General features: G+C 39.6%; 1 protein-coding gene across 1 annotated transcript in view; it reads right to left on the reverse strand.

Annotated features, from left to right (window-relative positions):
- Window positions 1–21,731, reverse strand: part of Lepr (leptin receptor) — an 88,293-nt gene that overhangs the window by 58,061 nt on the left and 8,501 nt on the right. Inside the window, exons 2-4 of the mRNA XM_036177185.1 lie at window positions 16,459–16,518; window positions 11,024–11,353; window positions 8,827–8,950 (exon numbers count right to left, since the gene is read on the reverse strand). Coding sequence (XP_036033078.1) covers window positions 8,827–8,950; window positions 11,024–11,353; window positions 16,459–16,498 — 494 coding nt within the window. The 5' untranslated portion in view covers window positions 16,499–16,518. The remainder of the gene's footprint in view (window positions 1–8,826; window positions 8,951–11,023; window positions 11,354–16,458; window positions 16,519–21,731) is intronic.

Consider the following 21,731-nt stretch of genomic DNA (forward strand, 5'->3'; position numbering starts at 1 on the left):
TTTTTTACAAACTTTCTTCCCATGACATTTCTCTATAAAATTATTAGCATTCTCTAAGCCACGCCTACACTAAACTAGTAAAAAATATCACCAAAGTGTGCCACCTGAGGTCCTAATGTAGGAAAGTTGACAGCCAACCTCAGTCCACAGCCCTTGAAGAGGAACTTTATCCACATTAGCTTTGCGAATTGTCTATTTGAAGTTTCATACCATGAGCTGTAAAAATGGTACCACAAGCCGGGCAGTAGAGGCTCACACCTTTAATCCCAGCACTTGGGAAGCAGAGGCAGGTGGATCTCTGTGAGTTTGAGGCCAGCCTGGTCTACAGAGAGAGATCCAGGACAACCAGGGTACAAAGCAACTCTGTCTAAAAAAAGAAAAATGGGGTGTGTGTGTGTGTGTGTGTGTGTGTGTGTGTGTGTGTGTGTGTGTATTCCATTAATTATCTAGATTACAGCCCCTGATAATCAATTTTCTCCTCTACAAGCTTTTCTTACCTGGCATCTTGAGGAGGCTGATTCAGCTCAGGTATCCACATTGAAAATTTTTGATCATATCCCATGTTCAAGCATTTTACCTATGGATCTGAGCCCCCAACACACACACACACACTCTGCATTCCTCTCTCTCTTGCCTCAATTCAGCAGTGCTGCCTAAGTTCCCTAGCCCTGGGCTGCATTCTGGAAAGTTCTCCCACCCTAGACAGCTGGGACAATTCAGAGCTTGATTTGGCTTCCTTCCATTATATAAGTGGTTTGTCACATGTAATAAAGCAGATGATGTTTCCTGAAGTCATCTCCTGAGTGGTTCATCTCTGCACCCTTTACCACCCATGGGCTTTGCTTTCTTGTCTGGGAACACCCCAGTAATGACAGCAGTGCCCCACAACTCAAAACAAAAATGTGCATATGCCCAAGTCTGGCAGACAGTTGGCTATACCATTTAAAAGGTTCTTCAATATCTCCAAGCTGGAAAACAAACAAATAACAAAAACCCTCACCCCTGACCCTGGTTCATGGCTCAAGGAGTAAAGGCACTTGTCACCAAGCCTGATGGCCTGAGTTTGATCCCTGTGATCCATATGGTGAAAAAGAGAACTGACCCCCTGCAAGTTCTATGGCCATGCCTAAGCTGTGACACACGTGCCCACACATACACACATGTGTACACACACACACAAATAAATTAATGTAAAAAATATTTTGAATATTACACCAAGCACCTCCAATTTATGAGACCAGCTAGCTTTTCAGCAGCACAAATACTTCTCTTCTTAAGAAATAGTTTGCTTGCTGGCCATCTGCATCTACATTATCAATAAGAAGAGCAGCCATGACCAAAGAGACCACCCTCCCTGGTCAACATCCCATAGGGCACAGTGAAGTTTCTCTTGATTTCCTTTTGTAAGAGAAAACAAAGAAAAATACCATTAAACAAAAGGAGCCAGTGTTACCTGGGAAACTGAGGTTTCCCTCTAGGTTCTGAGTCTTAATAAAAGAATCTTAAAGGAGACCCAGAAAGATAATTTTGTTGGAATTTGAGAGAAAAGCACCAGGGCAGGAAAGTAGTACATCTCCACAGCTGCCTGGAGGGAGAGATGAGTGAGGAAGAGAGGAAGGCAAGGACTTGGCAGTCGGCAAGCCACTGAACAGTAGAAGATGAAGGGGAACTTCAGAGAAAGATTGGGAAAACCCAGATTGCCAAGGAAATCATGCTTAAGCTTTGGCCAATATCCAACATGGAGAGAAAAAGAAAAGTTGTGATATTCTGAGTGACTCCGAAAAGTGAACAGGCCATGTGGCGGTGGCTCCATAAACCACAGAGTCGAGAAGGGGCTTCTGGGTAGGATAGACTATCTCACTAGGAGGCTAATTAGTCCACCCCTTGCCTGGGTGAATCAGATTTCTGGCAAGATGGGAGTGAGTAAAGAATGGACTACTGGCCCAGTGACTGACAGGGCACCTAGATTAACTCTTTAAAGGAGGTCATTTTGAACGTCAGGCCTCCCCAGGGCAAGAAGTATAACTTAGATTTTGTTCTTTGACCAGGATGATGAAGCTTGGCCTTAGTGGACCTCCATAGAGCCAGATACCTCCACTTTTTCATAAAGCAATTTAAATTCTTTTTTTTTTTTTTTAAGCTGAGGATTGAACCCAGGGTCTTGCTCTTGCTAGGCAAGCACTCTACCACTGAGCTAAATCCCCAAACTGCAATTTAAATTCTAAGGAGGGCCTGTCTAATGTTACCAGAGGAACAGGAGGTAGGATCCAAAGTCCATGAGGGAAAAATCTGTCCTTGTTGGCCTACCAGCTAATAAAAATCTGTCTAGCTGCAAGGGTATGGGAATTATACAGTATCTAGTCTCTCCAGAAATAAGTTCAAGTCAAGAAATGACTTAGTGAGAAGAGCTTATCCACTTTCAGAATGAATCTGAAAACTGTCATAGTCCAATGAGGTAGGGAAAGCCTAGTGGCCCTGGAAACTTCCCTTGAAAATACGTGTCTGCTTCTCCCTGGTTAAGCAATATCCAGAGCCTCCGCAGCAGCCCTGTGGGTAATCTGGGGTCAAACACTTCCCGGTAGAGGGAGATAAACAAGACTGACTTGCATCAATATTGGACGAAAGCACAAAGAGAGCTGAGCATGTCCAATGAAGCAACTTGCCAGGGGAAAACTCAAGAAAGAACACAGGTATCTTTCATTATGAAGGAGTCAAAGAAGGGAGGTTACAGAGACCAAGTACCTCAAGAGAGAGAAGTCAAGACTCACAGGGAACAATTCCTGAAGGTCCAGAGGGACAGGACTAGCAAGGTTCAGAGAAGAGTTAGTCAAGGTATGGAATTCTTCATATTGTGTTTAGAGGAAGAGCAGGATCACAAGTGATGACAAAGTCTGGAGAAAGCATGTGACAACAGGTAAATTAGGTGACGTCAATAAGAATGGTGAAACCATTCACGGCACTGAAGCTCGTGTATGTGGATTTTGAAATGACCAAGTGCTGATAGAAAACTGGTGAGTGAAAAAAAATGAATCAGCCTTTAGTAGCCAGGAAGGTCCAAAGTCAGTCCCCAGCATGACTAGGCAGGCAGCTCTTCTTGACCTGACCTGAACACTGTGCCCCTGGGTTCACTGGCTTCCTTGCTCAACCACACTCAGCCTTCAGTCTTCCAGCTCTGCTGTCTGTGCCTCAGGCATTTGCAAATGCTCTTCACTCGCTCTTGCCTAATCTTAATTTGTACTGACAAACCTTAGTTCATATGCCCTGGCCCTCTTTTTATTACATGATCACACTTTCAACCTTTGCTGTAGCACTTTATGCTTTTACAATTTTCTATCAGCTCCACAATGAAGGCTATTGTGTAGGGGTTTTCTCCCAGACCGAAACATCCTGCAGAGAAGTTCCTTAAGCCAGAAGTTCCTTAAACTCAAATAGTTTCAGGAAGTACCTGAAACTGAGCAGATTCACTAGGTCCCTCCCTCCCAGAGTAAACAATAAGAAGCAGAAATCAGCCAAACTGACTGGAAGAGGTTTAGATCAACTGAGTCATTTAGAAACTCAACCTGCTGAGCTGCCTGTGGGTATGCAGTGTCTTCCAGGTCCCTGGCTTTGCTGAATTGTCATACATGCTCGGGTGGGCTTTGGGGGTGCAGCTATTTTTAAGTCATTTCTTTTCCTGTAAGTAATTCCTTACTTGTATTCCTATAAGAAACCCTAATAAAACTCATTGGTTCACCAAGGTGGACTTTGGTGGTATCCATACTTTGGTCTGTCATGAGCTCCCTCCCTGGAGTGAATAGTTGTGTGTTGTCTCCCCAAGAAAAGTCTTGTCACACAACAAAGGAGAAGTCTGTTGTGAACATTATTCCCCACACTCAACTCAGAATATGGGGTCACAGTAGGGACCTTACAAAGGAAAGGAAGAACTTCCTCCCTGGTCAAAAATAAATGTCTAAAGTAGTCCCGGCATATCACATTTCTTAGAGTACCTCTCCTTCAGATTCTCAGACAAACATTAATATCTGAACTCAAACAATGCTGTCTGTCCCTTTGAGGACATATTTATAGGTTTTTAAATCCTTTTTAAACATCAAATTTTAGCTCCTGGAAAAACACACTTTTTTTTCACGCATGGAAACCTTTGAAAGATCTCTCTTGTGAATTTTGATGAAACAAAATGGTTATTTCCTTAAAATAAAATGATACATTTAATTACTATTTTAAAGCAAGTCCCAACATTTCTAAATAAGAATCTTGGCCATAAAGCCATGCTGCATAAAGCACTGTGCAAAAGAGCATTACCAAAGCATTCAGAAATGTTACAGTGGTTTTCAGAATGGTTCTAGAAGCCAAAGATCCTGGAATGACACTCAATCAAAGCCAACAGCCTAGAATCAGTATCTGGATATAATATGACACGTATTCTCTCTGGCTTCCAACCCCACACCATTTCAGTAGAAATTACCTTTCTGGGCATAAGCATCTCAGAAGTAGACATCCCCTAATGATAAAAGAAGCAAAAAGCTTCCCATCCATAAATGCAACCTCCATCTCATGACCCAATACCAAAACCAATTCTGGGCATGGGAAAAGATAACTCACAAAGTTTCTGTTCTGAGTAGACTATTTTAGAATGCCCCCCTCCCCCAGAAGGATGACCCTGGCTATAGCATCCATGGACTATGACACAAACAGAAGGTCTGGAAATCCTGGCAGATGATGCCCACAGACAGCAAATGCCAATGGAGGCTGAGCAAGCAAGACTGAGATGCACTGCCCTGACAACTAGATACAGGCCAGGGATTTATCCAGCTGTCCTTTGGAATCACTTTCCATCGACAGCTGTGGTCACTCTCCCCATGACTCTAGTCTGCTTTTCTATTGATGTGATTAAAAAAAACACTGACCAAAACAGCTTCAGGAAGAAAGGGTTATTTGGCTATAGGTTACAGTCCCTCATGGGGAAAAGCCACCTTGGGAACTCCTAACAGGAGCTTGATACCACAGAGGAATGCTGCTCATTGGCTTGATTTCTGTACAACCTAGGCCCACCTCCTCAGGATGGCACTGTCCACGGAGGGCTGGGCCCTCCTCTATCAATCAGCAATCAGGGAAAAATGCTCCACAGGCTAATCTGATAGAGATAATCAGTTAAGAGTCTCTTTTCCCAAGTATGTCTAGATTTGTGTGACGTTGCCAAAAATAGAACCAGCACACCCGGTGTTTTTGAAATCTGCTAGATCCTAATTTGGTTAGCTGGTTCCCCCTCTAACCTGCCCAAAGTGGAAAATTAACTAGAATCTAAACTACGGTTTTTCCATGTGTCTGGTGAGCCAATTTATCTTAGGTGCTCAGTCAAATGGATCCTCTCAGTATTCTCTCTTGGCAAGTATTAGTTACTAAAAAAAGGCAGAGATGAAGATAAAGACATAGTATTTCTAAAAGTGTAGTTATTTTTAAATTTTCAGCTATCTTATGTATGTGCTAAAGGTAAAGGAATATGGTCAACTCAGCCTTTCGGGAACAAGCACCATCCATGCCACAGTGACTCTCATTCCATTATTTACAGACACGTTAAACAGAGCACAGAGGGGAAACAAATGTCATTGTGTTTATTTCTGTTGAGGGAAGACTACAACTCAGTAGCTTTCTCCCTGTACAATATGTACAGGTCCAAGGTCTCAGTGAGCTGATCGTATACCACCAAAACAAGGACAATAACTCAGTGAGCTGATCGTCTACCACAGAAATGAAGACAGTAACTACATATTTGACACTTCCTCACAGTTATTTTCTCATTTTTTTATATCTTTGTTGAGGTTTTCTTTTCTTTTTAATTAATTGTAATAATACTAAGTACTAGGTTTCATTGCAGTTTCTACATACATGTGTCCTCACACTCATTCTCAGTCATTTCCTTCTCCACTGTCCCTACATGCTCCCTCACCCCTACAGCTGCTTCTTTCCCTGAGTTAGTTCTCCACTTTTGCTTCCCAAGTAAGTGTATTTCATTACTATATTTTCTGCCTCCCTTAAGATATCTTCCTCTCCTCCCATGATCCCCTTTCTAGACTCATGACCTACAAACACACACATAAATAATATAAACACACACACACACACACACACACACACACACACACACACACACATACACAGAGCTATAGGTCTGTCATAGCCTTTATGTTGAAGTGCTTTATTTCTATTCATGATTTCTTCAAGGCTTTAATCCATAAAGGGATGTTGAACTTTATCAAAAACCTTTCCTGCATCAATTGAGGTGATCATGTGATATATCTCCTTAAGTATATGTATATGATGGATTATACATAATGATTTGTGCATATTGAACTAATATAAATATGGCTCACAGATGAATTGCCAAGGGTTTTGAATGCACAAGACAGTCAGTGTAAAGGTTTCCTGTTATCAGGTGGGAAGAAAGAGCTAACTAAAAGCTAAAAGTCAGTAGATTAAGTGTTCTTACTTGGATTTAGAATTAATTGTCAAATCAGTGGTCCCTTTTGAACACAATGACTCAGAGAAATCAACTAAATGCTACCTAAATTATAGCTATAAATTTCTCAAGCCTAGGACTTCTTATTCACTCATTAAAAAAGTAATTCTCCTTCTTTCATATAAACAGAACAACAACTGTCAAAGGAATGGCCATACCAATCATTTTAGCCACTGATTGAGACCATAGAGGGGCTGAATGTACATAATAGCTCATGTGACCATTCGGGTAAACACAACCTAAATTCCACTTGACAAAGTACACAATTTGGTAAAGCCAACAAGCAAATATGGCATGGGCTAGAGGCCTCACAAACATCACTCTTCCTTTTAGCACCAGCCCTTGCTATTAGACTTTGGGTTTTTAGCTCTGAAACTTCTGCAGTATTTTAAGAGCACGTGTACCTTTACCACCTGACTTCTGAACTGAAGGTGGGACATTTGTGCTTAGTTATAAGCAGATCCCTTTCAAAACATCTGGACCAAATAAATAACCTTTGTCTCTTTCCTACAAAAAATGACTGGTCTGCAAATTTCAGTAGATGGAGCCACACAGTATATAAATGATACTGAAGACAAAAATAGAAAATTAGTAAATTTTTTAAAAAAAAAACTGTAATAGAACTTGTGTCATTGGTTTTAGGGAGAAATACTGAATAAGACTTTGGAGTTTTTAATTTTTTAGTCAATAAGATTAGTTCCTTGACATGTGTATAATGCATTCTGATTACTCTCACTCTTAACCCTTCCTAACTCTCTGCTGCCAACCCCTATCTCTCCCCATAAATCCCTTTCCTGTAGTCATGTCTTTTTGTTTTGTGTTGTGAGCCACCAAGTTTAACCAGTGCCACCTGAGTGATCACGGGTTTGGAACTGTCCACTGGGGCCTGGCAGGCTCACTGGTGGGTACATGAAGACTCTTCCTTTCCCAGAATCTATCTGTAGCTCTTAGTTCAGCATGGAGAGTGCAGTTGTTTGAATGAGAATGGCCGCCATAGACTCATATATTTGAATACTTGGCTTCCAGTTAGTGGAACTGTTTGGGAAGGATTAGGAGGTGTGGCCTAGTAGGAGGAGGTGTGTCACTAAGGGTTGGCTTTGAGGTTTCAAGAGACTTGCACCCTTCCCATGGCTCTTTCTGTTGCCTACTTTGCATGTTGAGATATGAGCTCTCAGCTGTTCCTGCTGCCATGCCTTCACTCTGCCATCATGGACTCTGACTCTCTGAAACCATAAGCTCAATTAAATGCTTTCTTTTATAAATTGCTTTGGCCATGATGTTTTATCACAGCAATAGAAAAGTAACTAACACATAGATTAGAACTCCATGAAGCCCTCCTACATCCAGGAATGATAATTGACAGAGCCAGTCCTGAGTGGGCCCACAGCAGGCAACCACAGCTGCTGTGAGTCCATGACTGCAATATCTGTGCCCTGCCAGGAAGATGGATTTTCACAGCTCTTCTCTCTATCTCCTAGCTTTCACTGATAGGTATTTTTAAAGATGGAAATGAAAGGTTTGTTTTATCTTAAGCACCTTGTACCCTTAGAGAATCTTTAAAATAGAAGCTATACAAAACATCTATTGTTCTTATGATAGTTAATTAATACAACATGGAAAGAAGGGCCCTTCTTTTTCTTCCTTGTCCCCTTTCATTACTGGAGCATTATCAGCTCTTTCAATTCTCCTGAACACATCTTTAATCCAGCTACCCACCACAGCAGGAGTCTTCTTCAGGCCTAAAAACCCAAGTCCCTTGCTGTGGCAGTTGTGAGCTCTGCTGGCTTTGTGAATTTACCAGGTCATTAGAAAGTTGGGAACTCTTCACTTCCTTCATTATATCAATCCCTCAATACAACCACAGCCCTTCTAACATGCCTCCAACTGCTCCCTATCCATTTAACTTCTTTCTGTTGTTTCTTCCTAAAGACAGTATAAAGTTTTTTAAACTACTCATGTTAGCAATGTTTTCAATGAAGTTTGTACACAGTAAAAAACTTCTCTCAGTTAGCAAATAGATAGGGATGTGTCAGAAAGAACAGGATAATTCTTATAATAAACACATTAGCCAATTTACATAGAGGAATGATCTGGTAATGTTCACATTTCTTTTAGACTGTATGTCCATCCATATCTACAGTGTCTCTGTGCCAAAATAAACAGGAAGAGAAAGGGGAAACATAATGGAGAAGATGGATATAAAAACATACAAACCACTCTCTATAATGTACAAAAGGTAGTGTAGGGATGGGAGGGATTCATAATCTACTTCTGTACAAATCAGGTCATATGTTAATTTCATTGGTACTCACAGATCATATAAAAGATGGACCTTAGAGTCATAATTCTTGAAGGGGTTCTTAAGTAATGGTTCCATATGACAGATGAATAATGTCAAGTCTCCTTTCATCCAGCACTCTATGTCCCAGTTTATACCTGCATTAAAAATAAACTGCATTAAACCTCAAAAACACTCTGAACAACCCAGTCAAAAAGAAGCACTAAATTGAATTTAGCAGCATTCTGACACTACTTCTGCTGCCCATTCCGAGAGGGGGAAAACGGGTCCTGTTAGGAGTGTGTTTCCATGAGCCATTTGGTGCCTTCAACCAAGTTTAGTGCCTTTCACTCCCCATCCCGCCACCCTGCCCCAACCTGTTCTAAATCAGAGAATTCAGTTCAATCACTATTTCTCAACTTGTTTTTAATCTCAAGCTACCCAAACAGGACATGACTCATTTTTATTTATCTTAGTTAATGTTTACTTTTCAAGAGAAAGCATTACATCAAGACAACTACCCGTAACCACTGGTAACTCCAGCTCCAAGAGACTGGAGACCATCTTCTGGCCACCATGGGCAACCAAACACACGTGCCATCATTCACACAGACACACACATATGCATAAATAAAATGAAAGTAAATCATATATATATATATATATATATATATATATATATATATATATATATATATATATATATAAAACTAGCAAGGCAAAACTAACTTAAGACAACACTAACGTATTTCTCCAAATGCAAAGTATTTGAAATCTTTGGTAGCCACAACTTACCCTCCTAATTTTAGTCACAAAAACTTCAATTTACTTAATATAAAGTGGGAATACATAGTATGGTAATTATTTCCCCTCAAAAAAGGAGGGTAATGATATTTTTTATCATTCGAGGCTCATTATTAAGACTGTTCATTCTTAGCAAATTTAATAATCAATGGATTGACTAAGATATTCTCTTACTAATTTAAAAGCTTCATTCAAAATTAACATTTATGATCTTAATTGGGACTATTCCTACTAACTTGTTTTTAAAATATAGTTTTATAATATAATTAAGTTTTATCATTATGCTTTTTGTAATAATTTTTATCTGTGTGTGTGTGTGTGTGTGTGTGTGTGTGTGTGTGTGAGTGTGTCTGCATGAGTTTAAGTGCACCAAAGGCACAAAAGTTCACAGAGGCCAGAAGAGAGCATCAGATCACCTGGAACTGGAGTTAGAGGTGTTCATGAGGCTCCCGATGTGAGTGCTAAGAACCAAACCCAGGTCCTCTGCAAGAGCAGCAACTGCTCTTAACCACTGAGCCATCTCACCAACCCCTTCTCTTAAACTGATTTCAACATGGGGTGTTTTTACCCACATAATCGAAGTGCTAAGCTGGGTAGGTGGGGGAACATCTGGCAACATTTCTTTCATTTGATTTAGTTGTTGAGACAGGTTCTCACTTTGTAGCCCAGGCTGGTCTGGAACTCACAGTCCTACTGTCTTTGCCTCTCACGTGCCACTCTGACAGGCTGGGGATATTTATTATGGTTAGGGATAAAGATACTTCTTTTATTAGTGGGTAGAGACCAGGGCTACCATTAAGCATTCTGCAGAACAGAAGTCAGCCTGAAGAATTATCTGGACTGAAGGGTCATTAATATGAACTGGGAAATCTAGCTAACACCACACAAAAGTCCTTACTCAGGTATGCCTATCCTTCCCTACTTGGGGTATTTTCCTATAATGGAGTCAATTGAGTCTTCTCTGCCCCTTCAGAAGACTTAGAAATAGTTTTGTTCCTTCAATTTTTCACATACAAAATTAACTAAGCTCTCTGCTTTCATTATGCGTTTTTCTTAAGATGACAATTAAACTCAATCATAATAACATATTCTTCCAGGGAGATTCTTTGCCTGCACAATCATTATTATTTGTAAACATTTTGAAAATTTCGCTACTTCGACAGCACCGGTTTTTTTCTGCTTCTAAGAAAATTTAGACTCTAAAGAGTGTACTCACAAGTAAAATAGTTCCCTTAATGACAGCTTTATAATCTATTAAATGATCAGAGCATATTGAATCCAAATTTTAATACTATATAAAATGTATACTATACGTTAATTACATAATAAGCTATCTAATTCATACAAGTTTTAGAAAATTAAAACATCTTGATGGATACAGGCACAACACAACAAACAGTATATACTTGGGACACGAAAGTACTTACCTAGCTGGCGAGAAACTAAAGCCTTTACCCTTGAAGCCAGGGTCTTTCCTTCTGTGTTGCCTGCTAGCATGGAGCAGTTTTTACCTTGCTCATTCCCAAAGCAACAATGGAAGATCGTTTTGGATATCTCAGAAACGTCGACACTACTTGCATTGACGTCAGCTTCAACAACCACTTCAGAACCCCCACTTAACGCTGAAGCATTCTTTGGGATTCCAGCAGGTGAAAGAAAGGAGTCGTCCGTTGTATTTGGTGGTACACAAAACAACTTAAACCTCCAGGGAGAAATGGGATACGCCAGGTTAAGTGCAGCTGTCACATGAAGAAATTCTGTTAGGACAGTAAAAAGACACAGAAAACAAGTGATCTTTTTGACCAAGATGTGACTAGAAAGTGCTTGAGATTAAATGGTGCAGTACTCAGAAACACTTAAGCTTTAGAGTGCTGAGTAGTCAGTACCTAATGAATAACTCCGAGCTTCCACCTGCCGGTGCAGAAGAGTTGAGAACTTGATGTAGTCGCTGAACTAATGTCATTCTCTGGCACCTCCCCTTTGGAAATTCCTGCATCAGTTTTCCTCACTAATCTGACAAGTTTATATTTAGTATTAGAAAATTTACATTGATTCTCTTCCTTTTTATAATAAAATTACTCTAACTTTCGGAATAAATAAATATCTGGTTGTTTAATTATATCGCTAAGCGCTAAAGCACTCAGTATTCATTAGCAGAGTCACAACATTATGTTAACACTTTTCACTAAACGCTTTCAGAGAAAGTTTGTCTTTGACTTAAAGATAGTTGCAAGGTCTCTTGAACCTTCCCAGGAGCCTCCAGATGTGTGATGTCCTATAGGAAATGCCACCCATGCCCCAGGAAACAATACAAACAACAGACTCCCTCCAGGAAACTCACACTGCAGGTAAATCATTACTTTTTAAACATAAAACTACGCACATTCATGGCACTGTACCCAAAAAGCCTCAGATTTTAAGCTGATCTTTAAGTAAAAAAGTTTGAAAATAAACAACTGACTCTACATTTCTTCATTTTTACAAACGAATCTGAATGATCTGATGCCTTATCGTGGTGTATATACTCACTTATGCACTGTGAGTATTCTGAGAATTGTATATGGAATGAGAGTTTTTGAAGAATTAAATGTAACAAAGTGTAAAGAAACAGAAGCAAACAGAATGTTCTTTGGTGTCTAAATGGATAGAGTGCATAATTCAGACAAAGGAGGATAAAATCAAGGCAGGAAAGAAAAGACAGGAAATTTAACCATCACAGTGACACCATCTGCATGACTCCACCAAGGATGCTGGTTTCCAGGATCTAAGCTAAGCAGAGGGGTGAATAAGCAGGATATGGAGGCAAGTAGACAGGGACACTATTCTGTCTGATTCTATAGTAGTGGTGAAACATCATCATGCATTTGTCCAAGACCACAGATGGACAAAAGTGAACCCTGATGTGAACTATAGACATTAGATGGCAATCATGCTCAAAATACAGGGAAAAGAAATTTTTAAAAAATACACTTATAGAACATTTGTAGTTCCAGCACCTCAGGAGGCTGAGGCAGAAAGATCACCAGAGCTGGCAGTTTCTAGACCAGCCTGGGCAACATTGTGAGACCCCTGTCACAACAGAAAAGGAAAGGGATAAAAATTAGGGGAGGGTCCCATTTATAACAACTACATTTTTTAAAAAATGTGTCAAGGAAGTGAAAGGTTTCTACACTAACTATAGAACATGAATGAAAGAAATTAGAGACAAATGGAAAAATGCTCTATTTTCATACAATTGAAAGATAGCTATCTTTAAAAAAATTTTTCACTATCCAAATCAATGCACAAATTCAATGTAATTCATATCAAAATGCCAATAACATTCTTAACAGAAAGTAAACACTACGAAAGTTCATGTGAAACCATAAAAAGACCACCAAAAGCCAAAGAAACCATGATCAAGAATAAAGCTGGCTCCAGCCAGGCATGGTAGCACATGCCTTTAATCCTAGCACTTGGAGGCAGAAGCAGGCGGATCTCTGAGTTTGAGGCCAGCCTACTCTACAGAGCAAGTTCTAGGACAGCCAGGGATATAGAGAGAAACCTTGTCTTGAAAAAAAAAAAGACCAAAACAGACTCCAAACATAGGACCAAGTCACTTAAGTAAAACAGCATAATGCAAAACCAAACAAGCCAAACAAAACAAAAAAACAATGCTTGAATCAACGAAGCAGGATCAAGAACTCAGAAATAAATCTGTGCACCTAGAACCAACTAAGCTTCAATAAAACTGGCTGCCATAAGGTCCCTGAAACATTAATGGTCTCTTTAGTAAACAGCATGGGGAAAAAAAAAATGGGTATTCACTGGAAAAAAGAAAAACAGGAAAAGAAACTCTACTCCCATCTTTCATGATCTATAAAGTGACAACAGGGATCAGTGACCTAACTAGCAGCCCTGCAGCTATGACTAAAAGAAAGCTGGGCAACACTGACACTGAGCTATGTGATATTTTCAGACATATTCCTAAGTCATAGGCAATTGCAGCAAAAATAAATAGACAAAGATTCTGTCAAACTCTGAGGAGTTTAACTACAAAGGAAATATTCAACAGAGTGGCTGTCCAAATGCCAAACTACAGAATGGGATAACAAGTCTATAAACTGTGTGTTTGCACATGGGATTAATATCCAAAATAAACAAGAGAACCCACACCCGTGTGGCACTAATTGAACTTGGTGGGTTATAAAGAAAACGAGGCTCTGAGATTGGGTGGGAGATGTATTTATTGGGATTATGGAGGTGGGGGAATTGAATATGACAAAGATTTATACATGTATTCATACATGTATGAAATTCTCAAAAAATTAAAAAGTACTCTAAAAATAACCCTATTTTAAGTTGTTCAAAAGACACAAACAAACATCTGCCAAAAGAAGATACACAAGGAGCTGGAGAGGTGGCTTGGCCATTAAAAGCACTGGCTGCTTTTCCAGAAGACCTGAGTTCAATTCCCAGCACACACATGGCAGTTTACAAAGCTCTGTTACTCTAGTTTCAGAGAATCAGAACCCCCTTCTGGCCTCCATAGGTACCAGGTATGCATGTTATACACAAACATGCATGCAGGCAAAACACCAGGACCATAAAACAGAAGGAAGTCTACACACAAGTGTCAACAGGTATGTGAGAAAAGGCTCATCCTTTGACAAGTCAAAGTCAAAATCACAATGATACAACACCTCACTCCTGTTAGAAAGCAATTCTCAAAAAGACAAAACTGACAAGCATTAGCCAAAGTAAGAAGAAAGAAAAACCCTCACACACTGTTAATGGGAGTACACATCAGTACAGCCATTAGGGAAAAAGGCATAGAGGTGCCTCAGAAACTGAAAAATGCAGCCCAGCTGTGGTACTCTGGGATGTCTATGAAACAAAATTAAATCATTGATGCTGATCACAGCACTGTTCATGATATAGTCAACCTAAGTATTAACAAATAAATGGATAAAGGACCGTTTACATACACACGTTTGCGCTGTTCAGCTTTTCATTTCTATAATGAAGTGTTGGACACAGCCTAGCTTTACAATAAAAGGGGCTTAGTTTTGGAGACTGAAAGTCCAAACAACACAGCAAATGTTCAAGGAAGGCAACCTGATGATGTGAGCAATGGTAGGCACATACTACAGTTTCATACAAGTGAATAAACCTCCAGTCAAGAGCAGAGAGCTAGATCAAGCCAGGCTTGTTTGATAGGATGATGCTTTTATGAGAACTCAAGGAGTCACAAGCCTCAGAGTATGTAAAGACCACCCACTAGGACCCAGAATTTGAAGGCTCCACAGCATTTCCTGACACCATTATCCAAGGACCAAATCTCCCATCACAATGGATCATGGGAGACAATCGACTTACATCCACTCTATAGCAACAGATATTACTCAGCCATAAAAAGAAGGAAGCTGCCATTCTCAATACAAGGAAGGCATATATTAGTTAAGCTAGGCACAGAAAGGCAAACACCATGTAATCTCATGGCCATGTGAATTCTAAATAAATTGACCTTAAACAAGTAGAGAGCAGAATATGGATCATGAGGGAGTAGAGGAAGTTGTAGATGAGTTAGTCAAATGATACCTATATTTATACCTAGACAGGGGGAAGGTCAAAGATCTAACACACAGTGTTCTAACTATAGATAAAGACAATATATACATTCTCGGAAAACGTTAGGAGAGCAGATAGTAAGTGCTCAAAGCGTCAAAATGATAATGTGAAATAATACACTTATCAGTTAATTTCAACTCTCCATATTTTGCAGACTCCAAAACACTTCCTACATGATAAATACATAGTAACAAAATACAAATACATTACAATTACAAATGAATTTGACAAAGTCAAGGCACCAAAAACTAAATAATAAACCAGATTTCCCTATGTTAAAAAATACATGGGCAATGTATGGCTAGTTTCAAACAGGAGAATGTTATGGTTCACTCCAGCTACAAGACCATTAAAACAAACAAACAAACAAATAAACAAACAAAACAAAGCAAAAACATTTAAAGAAGCTTCCTCTAAAGGGCAAGTCTACAACGGGTGAGAAGAGGGACAGGTATGTATTGAATTGTCTTGAAAAGTTGTGGTATTCAGTGACCATCTCAAACATATGCACCATTTCTTGATAATATCCCCCTCAGAGAGCATCATACTGTCATTAGTACAAAGGTGTACACCTGTCTTTATATATGTGAATATAGGTGTGTGTGTGTATGTGTGTGTGTGTGTGTGTGTGTGTGTGTGTGTGTGTGTGTGTATGTGTTTCAGACCTCTACACTTAGACAACATTGGCTCCCCTGGGTCTGTAGTTTTCCAGAGGCAGATTTTAGAACCACTCAGCCTTTGCAATTACATGATCCAGTTGCTTATAAACATCTTCACACATGCACATGTGTGTGCACACATATGTACACAAATCATCACCATCAGTTCTGTTTCTCTGGAGAAACCATACAGCTAAAAGTCTATTACATTTTAGAAAGTTCTAAAAATTTGTCTAATACCAATAAAACCCAACAACAAGGTAGCTGGAATGTATAAACTAAAAATCTCACCGAAACATAGTCAACTTCCCAAACACACACACACACACACACACACACACACACACACACACACACACACACAAAATCAAATAAATAAAACCAAAACACAATGTTATATTTGTCTTATTTGACAGGGTAAAAGGTGAAAGAATGGTAGCATGCATTCCTGGTGGAACCACAGAAGAGCAGGTATTTATAGGCATGGGTTGGGACCACAAGACACTAAAACTGCTGTTCAACATAAAAGTTCCATTTTAGAAATTGATCTACAGAAATATTCTTCCAAATACACAAAGGAGCATGCAACTTACCCCAGTGTAACAAAACCACATAGAGTTTCTGACAAATCATCTTACTGCAGAGATGTCCACCTGGAAAACAATAAATCAATAAATAAAACAAAACAATGCACATAGAAAAACTCACATGTACTGGCCATCTATGAAAAATACAAAAGGAAAAAGATTACAAATAAGTCTTCAAACTTCAATGCTCTAATATCTAGGGTCAATATTACAGAATGATTTCATGTTAAATTATAATTTTTGTGATGCTTATGCATTCTTACAAAGTAAAAAGAACAATAAATAATTAAAATTAAAAAGTCACTCTGTTTCTTTATGCCACACAACCCAGGGTAAGTATTGCAGGATAAGACTGAATTCTCAACTAAGCAAGTGTTCACAGTTTTGATCAAGTACATAACAGAAAATCTAATGACTGTTAATGCTAGCATGGTCAGGTTTTTATTGTCATCCTTATTTTACCATATTTTCTAAAGTTATTGAAATAATGCTACAAAGCCAAGTAGTTATGGCACAGGTAACAACTTTACATTCAGTTTCAATAAAGGGAGAAAAAAATTTCTAAAATGCCTTTGTAAATATATTAATTTTCAGATAAAGTCATGTTGATATTAGAGAAATCCAAGGAATATCTGATGGATTAAAACACCCCAATATTAGGGATATTCTGCTGCCATGAGTTAGAATGATAACATTTTAATATATTGTGCTTGGAATTGTGATGAAACTCTACATTCATTCATTCATTCATTCATTCTCTCTCTCTCTCTCTCTCTCTCTCTCTCTCTCTCTCTCTCTCTCTCTCTCTCTGTGTGTGTGTGTGTGTGTGTGTGTGTGTGTGTGTGTGTGCGCAAACCAGAGGTCAACATCAGCTGTCTTCCTCTATAACTCTATCATTTATTTTTTGAGACAGGCTCTTTCTCATTGAACTTGAAACTTACTACTTCAGCTAGACCATCTGGCCAGCAAGTCTCTGGGATCCTCCTATCTCCACCTCCTTGCATTTGGGTTATAGACATGTGCTCCCTTATTATGTAATGAATTCCTCTGAGATAAAAACATTCCATCTTTGAAGGGAGCTTGTTAAGAAACAGGATGTCCTAAGGGAGGTGAAAAAATTCATCCTACAGGGAATCTCTTTAAACTTAGGAAGTAAACAACTCAAAAGCTTCAGGAAGTCCCTGAAACTGGCCAGATTCACTAAGTCCCTCTTTCTCCAAGGATATATAGAAGTAAGGACTGCTGAGACAAGCCTAACTGCTCAGAAAAAGCAGACTAGCCAACCTGCATGGAAGAGGCTAAGAGCACATGAGTAGCCTGAAAGAGGTGCTTTCTAGCCTTCTGAGCTGTCTGCCAATTGTGCAGTGTGCTCCAGGCTGACAGTGTTCATGAGTGGATACCCAGGCTCAAATGGGCTTTGTTGATGCAGTTGTCATTGAGTCATCTCTGCTCTTGTAAGTCCCCCTCACCTGTACCCCATACGTAACCCCAATAAAACTCTTGAGTTGACTGAACTGGGCTTTGATGGTGTCCTTATTTACTCACCCTCTATAGGGTGAGTAAACTTTTGTTGTCTCTCCAGGAGTAGTGCCAATGCCAACATGCACTCTACCCTCTAAGTCCCATTTCAGCCTTCCTATGATCGCAAATTGAAGTTCAGTCTATTGTATGGTGTATTTTGAGGTGAGAATCCCTGAACTGGGTGTTACAAGTCTTAGGTGCAACCTTGGGCTCTTCTAACCAGCCAGATGACTTGGGGATTTAATTCTGCCTCCCTCTTGTTTGCAAATATGGCTGTTGGATGATCTCTGCAACCCTTTCCAGAGCTGCCTATAACTGGGAGTTTTATTTTAAAATAGAAATAACATTTTCACTACAAATAATGCATAAATTATCAGGAAACATGTTTCATATGAGGAACAGCACCAGTTGATAGGTAAACACACCATGGTGTGTTAGTTTCCAACTTTGCATACTCTTACAGATCCTAGAAATGTATAAGCCATTTGTAATCTAATAAATCTGCTCCAATATATTTGTTTTTCAAACTCTGCTTTTCATCAGAACTCTGGTTCTTTATCCACTAATATCACAAGGGTTCTTTGAAATTTCTAGAAACCAGCTCAGCGCTTGGAGTCCTCAGGACCTAATTGTAAGAAATATATGCAAGACACACACACATACCATTTTTATATTACCCATTCCTGGTACCAGACTTCTCATAAAATAAACCCAAGGAGAATATTCATAATCAGGATGTGTCATGAACACAATGCATTGCTGGGCTGCTTTAGTAAACTAACTGTAATTTGGTCCCAAAACAGATTTAATTCACATTTAAGTAACCCATCCACTAAGTGACCAAATGCATCAGTTGTTCTCTTAGATAAGAAGGCTTAGCCTATGTTCACTGTCCCATGCAAAACAGAAACTATTCTTATAATGTTAATTCATGCCACCAGCTTCCATTTGTATATGATAGAGAAACAATTACAAATGTGAATGGGCATTCAGGCTGTGAAAGTGGTTTCTTACACAGATTCAATGAGAGAAATATTTACGTGCACCCAAACCAAAAGGAATTTAAGGACATTTACAAAAACACAAACATTACATAAAAACAACAGAATTTTAAAACTATGATGAGGAATAATAAGCAAAGATGGACATAAAAGATGTGCCAAACAGCCTATGTAATATAACGTTTATACTCAGAGACTAGTTCTGCTACCAGCCTTGGTCAGACAAGCTTTTTTGTGTGTGTGTGATGGGTGGCAGTTACTGCTGGTCAAGGTCCAGAGAATAAGTAAGTGCTCGGGCCCAAATGGGATATTGATGCCACCACCTCTAAGGCTGAAGGAACATCAGGGAACAGGCGGCGGAAAAAATGTAAGTCAGAGGAGCACTGTTTTTCAGGCATAGCATGCTGTCGCATTGCTGAATAGTGGCCATGATTACCTGCATAGGACTGAACCCCTTAGCATTCTGTAACAAAGGATGGAAGAGTTCATGAAGTCTTGCCCCTCTTGAGGATTATAGGAAGTTAATAGTTACTAAAGGAGATAGATTTTCTTCAGTGATACAGCCACTGGTAAGTTTACCTAAGTAAATAACCCCTCACTCATGTTCCTACAAGTAACCCCACTTAAACTGTTTGGCATTAGCAATAAAAGAGCAATAGTTGGTTCAAGAAAGAAGTTTTTCACACAAAAGAAGAATTTCAGGAATGAGGTTTAATGGGAGAAAGGTCCTGGAGACCATTATATATTATATACATGTGGGAAAATCAAAACGAAACCTTTTGTTATATCTAAGAAATATGTACTTATAAAGGATTTTTAAAAATCAAGCAAAGAGGGAACTAATGGTAAGTTGACCTAAATAAGTCTAACACAGAAAACAGCATTCATTTGAATATGTTTCCCAATAACAAGCCAGAGTTTCCACACTTGCTGATGTCAAGTAAATTCACAGTACTTAACAGAAAGGGTGCAGAAAATCCTAACACCAGACCCGTGGGCTTCTTTTATAAAGACATTACTACTATAAATGAGGTATTTACCCTTAATCATATCCTTAAAGGCCTCATTGGGGTGTGTGTGTGTGTGTGTGTGTGTGTGTGTGTGTGTGTGTGTGTGCTCGTGCATGGGCATGTGTATATGACCACATATACATGCGTGCAAATGGAGACCAGAAGTCCATGTCAGATGTCTTCCTCAATGAATTGCCCACCTTATGTTTTGGAGACAGGGTCTCTCACTTGGACCTGGAGCTTACCAACTAAGCTAGGTTGGCAGGCCAGCCATTCCCAGGGATCCTCCTGTCTCCACTTCCAAAGCACTGAAATTACAAGAGAGAGCTGCTGTGCTCAGCTTTTACATGGGAGCTCTGAATCCGAACTCAGTCCTTGTGCTTGCACAGAAAGCACCCCCCCCCCATCCAAGTCCCCACTTCTTTAGTAGTTAAGATTCCATAGATAAATTTGGGGCTGATACATTCACACCAACCCAGTAGTCATCCTACACTGACAGTGAAAAGGAACAATGTGTTTAGAAGTCATTTCAACAGAAGGTAGAATCAGCATCCCCACGTGAGAACAAAACTCTAATATGGAAATGTGTCAGTCAGAGTAGGCTGCACCATCACCATCATCAGTGCTTGGAGTTCAGCCAGGATAAAGGAAATAATTGAAAATAATTGTAAAAGCCTCTCCCTCCTTTCTCAGAAATGTCAGTCAAAGCCATCTGCCTCAGGACTGGAGAGAGAGACAGCTTGACGGGTCAGAGCTGGACAAGCAGAAGGACCTAAGTACAAACACCCAGCACCCAAATAAAAAGCCATTCTGGCTCCAGGTTCTGTGAGAGATCCTGACTCCGAGGAATAAGGTGGAGAATGAAAGAACAGGACATCTAACACCCCCCTGTGGCTTCTACATACATACACAACATATACACACAGCATATACAACACACACACAATACATGCACACACACACCATATACAACACATACAGACACATACATATATACACACACACCATCTATGGCACACATAACACACACCATATTCAAAACACACCATCTATGACACACATAGCACACACACAGCATATACAACACAAACACACACACACAGAGAGAGAGAGAGAGAGAGAGAGAGAGAGAGAGAGAGAGAGAGAGTTTTCCATATCTCCAGTTTAGCCTAGAAAGGTTTTCAAGGAAAAACAAGCAAATTCACACCACTATAGACATAATAAGTTACCACAGACTAGCCAACACTTAGATTTGGGCGGTAACATCTGTCTGTCTTCTTCCAACGCAAAGTAATTGATAAGAACATTCCAAGAAGACCAACTTCATAACCCAAAGAGGTGGGGCATCTTAAAAATAATCACTGAGTCACATTTAATCTATAATATTACTTTTCAAAAATTTATTGTGGCCTTCCCTAGGTTTCTCTGTTTTTGACAGTTCTTCCCACTCACTCCCCCTCCCCATCTCCTCCAGATCAGATTTGGAGGAGGAGCCTTCAGGTCACAGATTGCCATAGAGGGGAGTGGAGGCAGGCACACACATGGGTGGGCCATGAAACACTGCTTACTGAGTTATGTGTACAGAATGTATGTATGATGTTTATGTGGTGTATGTACACATGTATTTGTGTGTGGTGTGTCTATATTATATGTACATATAAGTGTATGATATGGGACTGGAGAGATGGTTCAGTGGTAAAGAGCACTGACTGCTCTTCTAGAGGACCCAGGTTCAACTCCAGAACCC

Source organism: Onychomys torridus, chromosome 2 (genome assembly GCF_903995425.1).
Source record: "Onychomys torridus chromosome 2, mOncTor1.1, whole genome shotgun sequence".
Taxonomy (NCBI): Eukaryota; Metazoa; Chordata; class Mammalia; order Rodentia; family Cricetidae; genus Onychomys; species Onychomys torridus.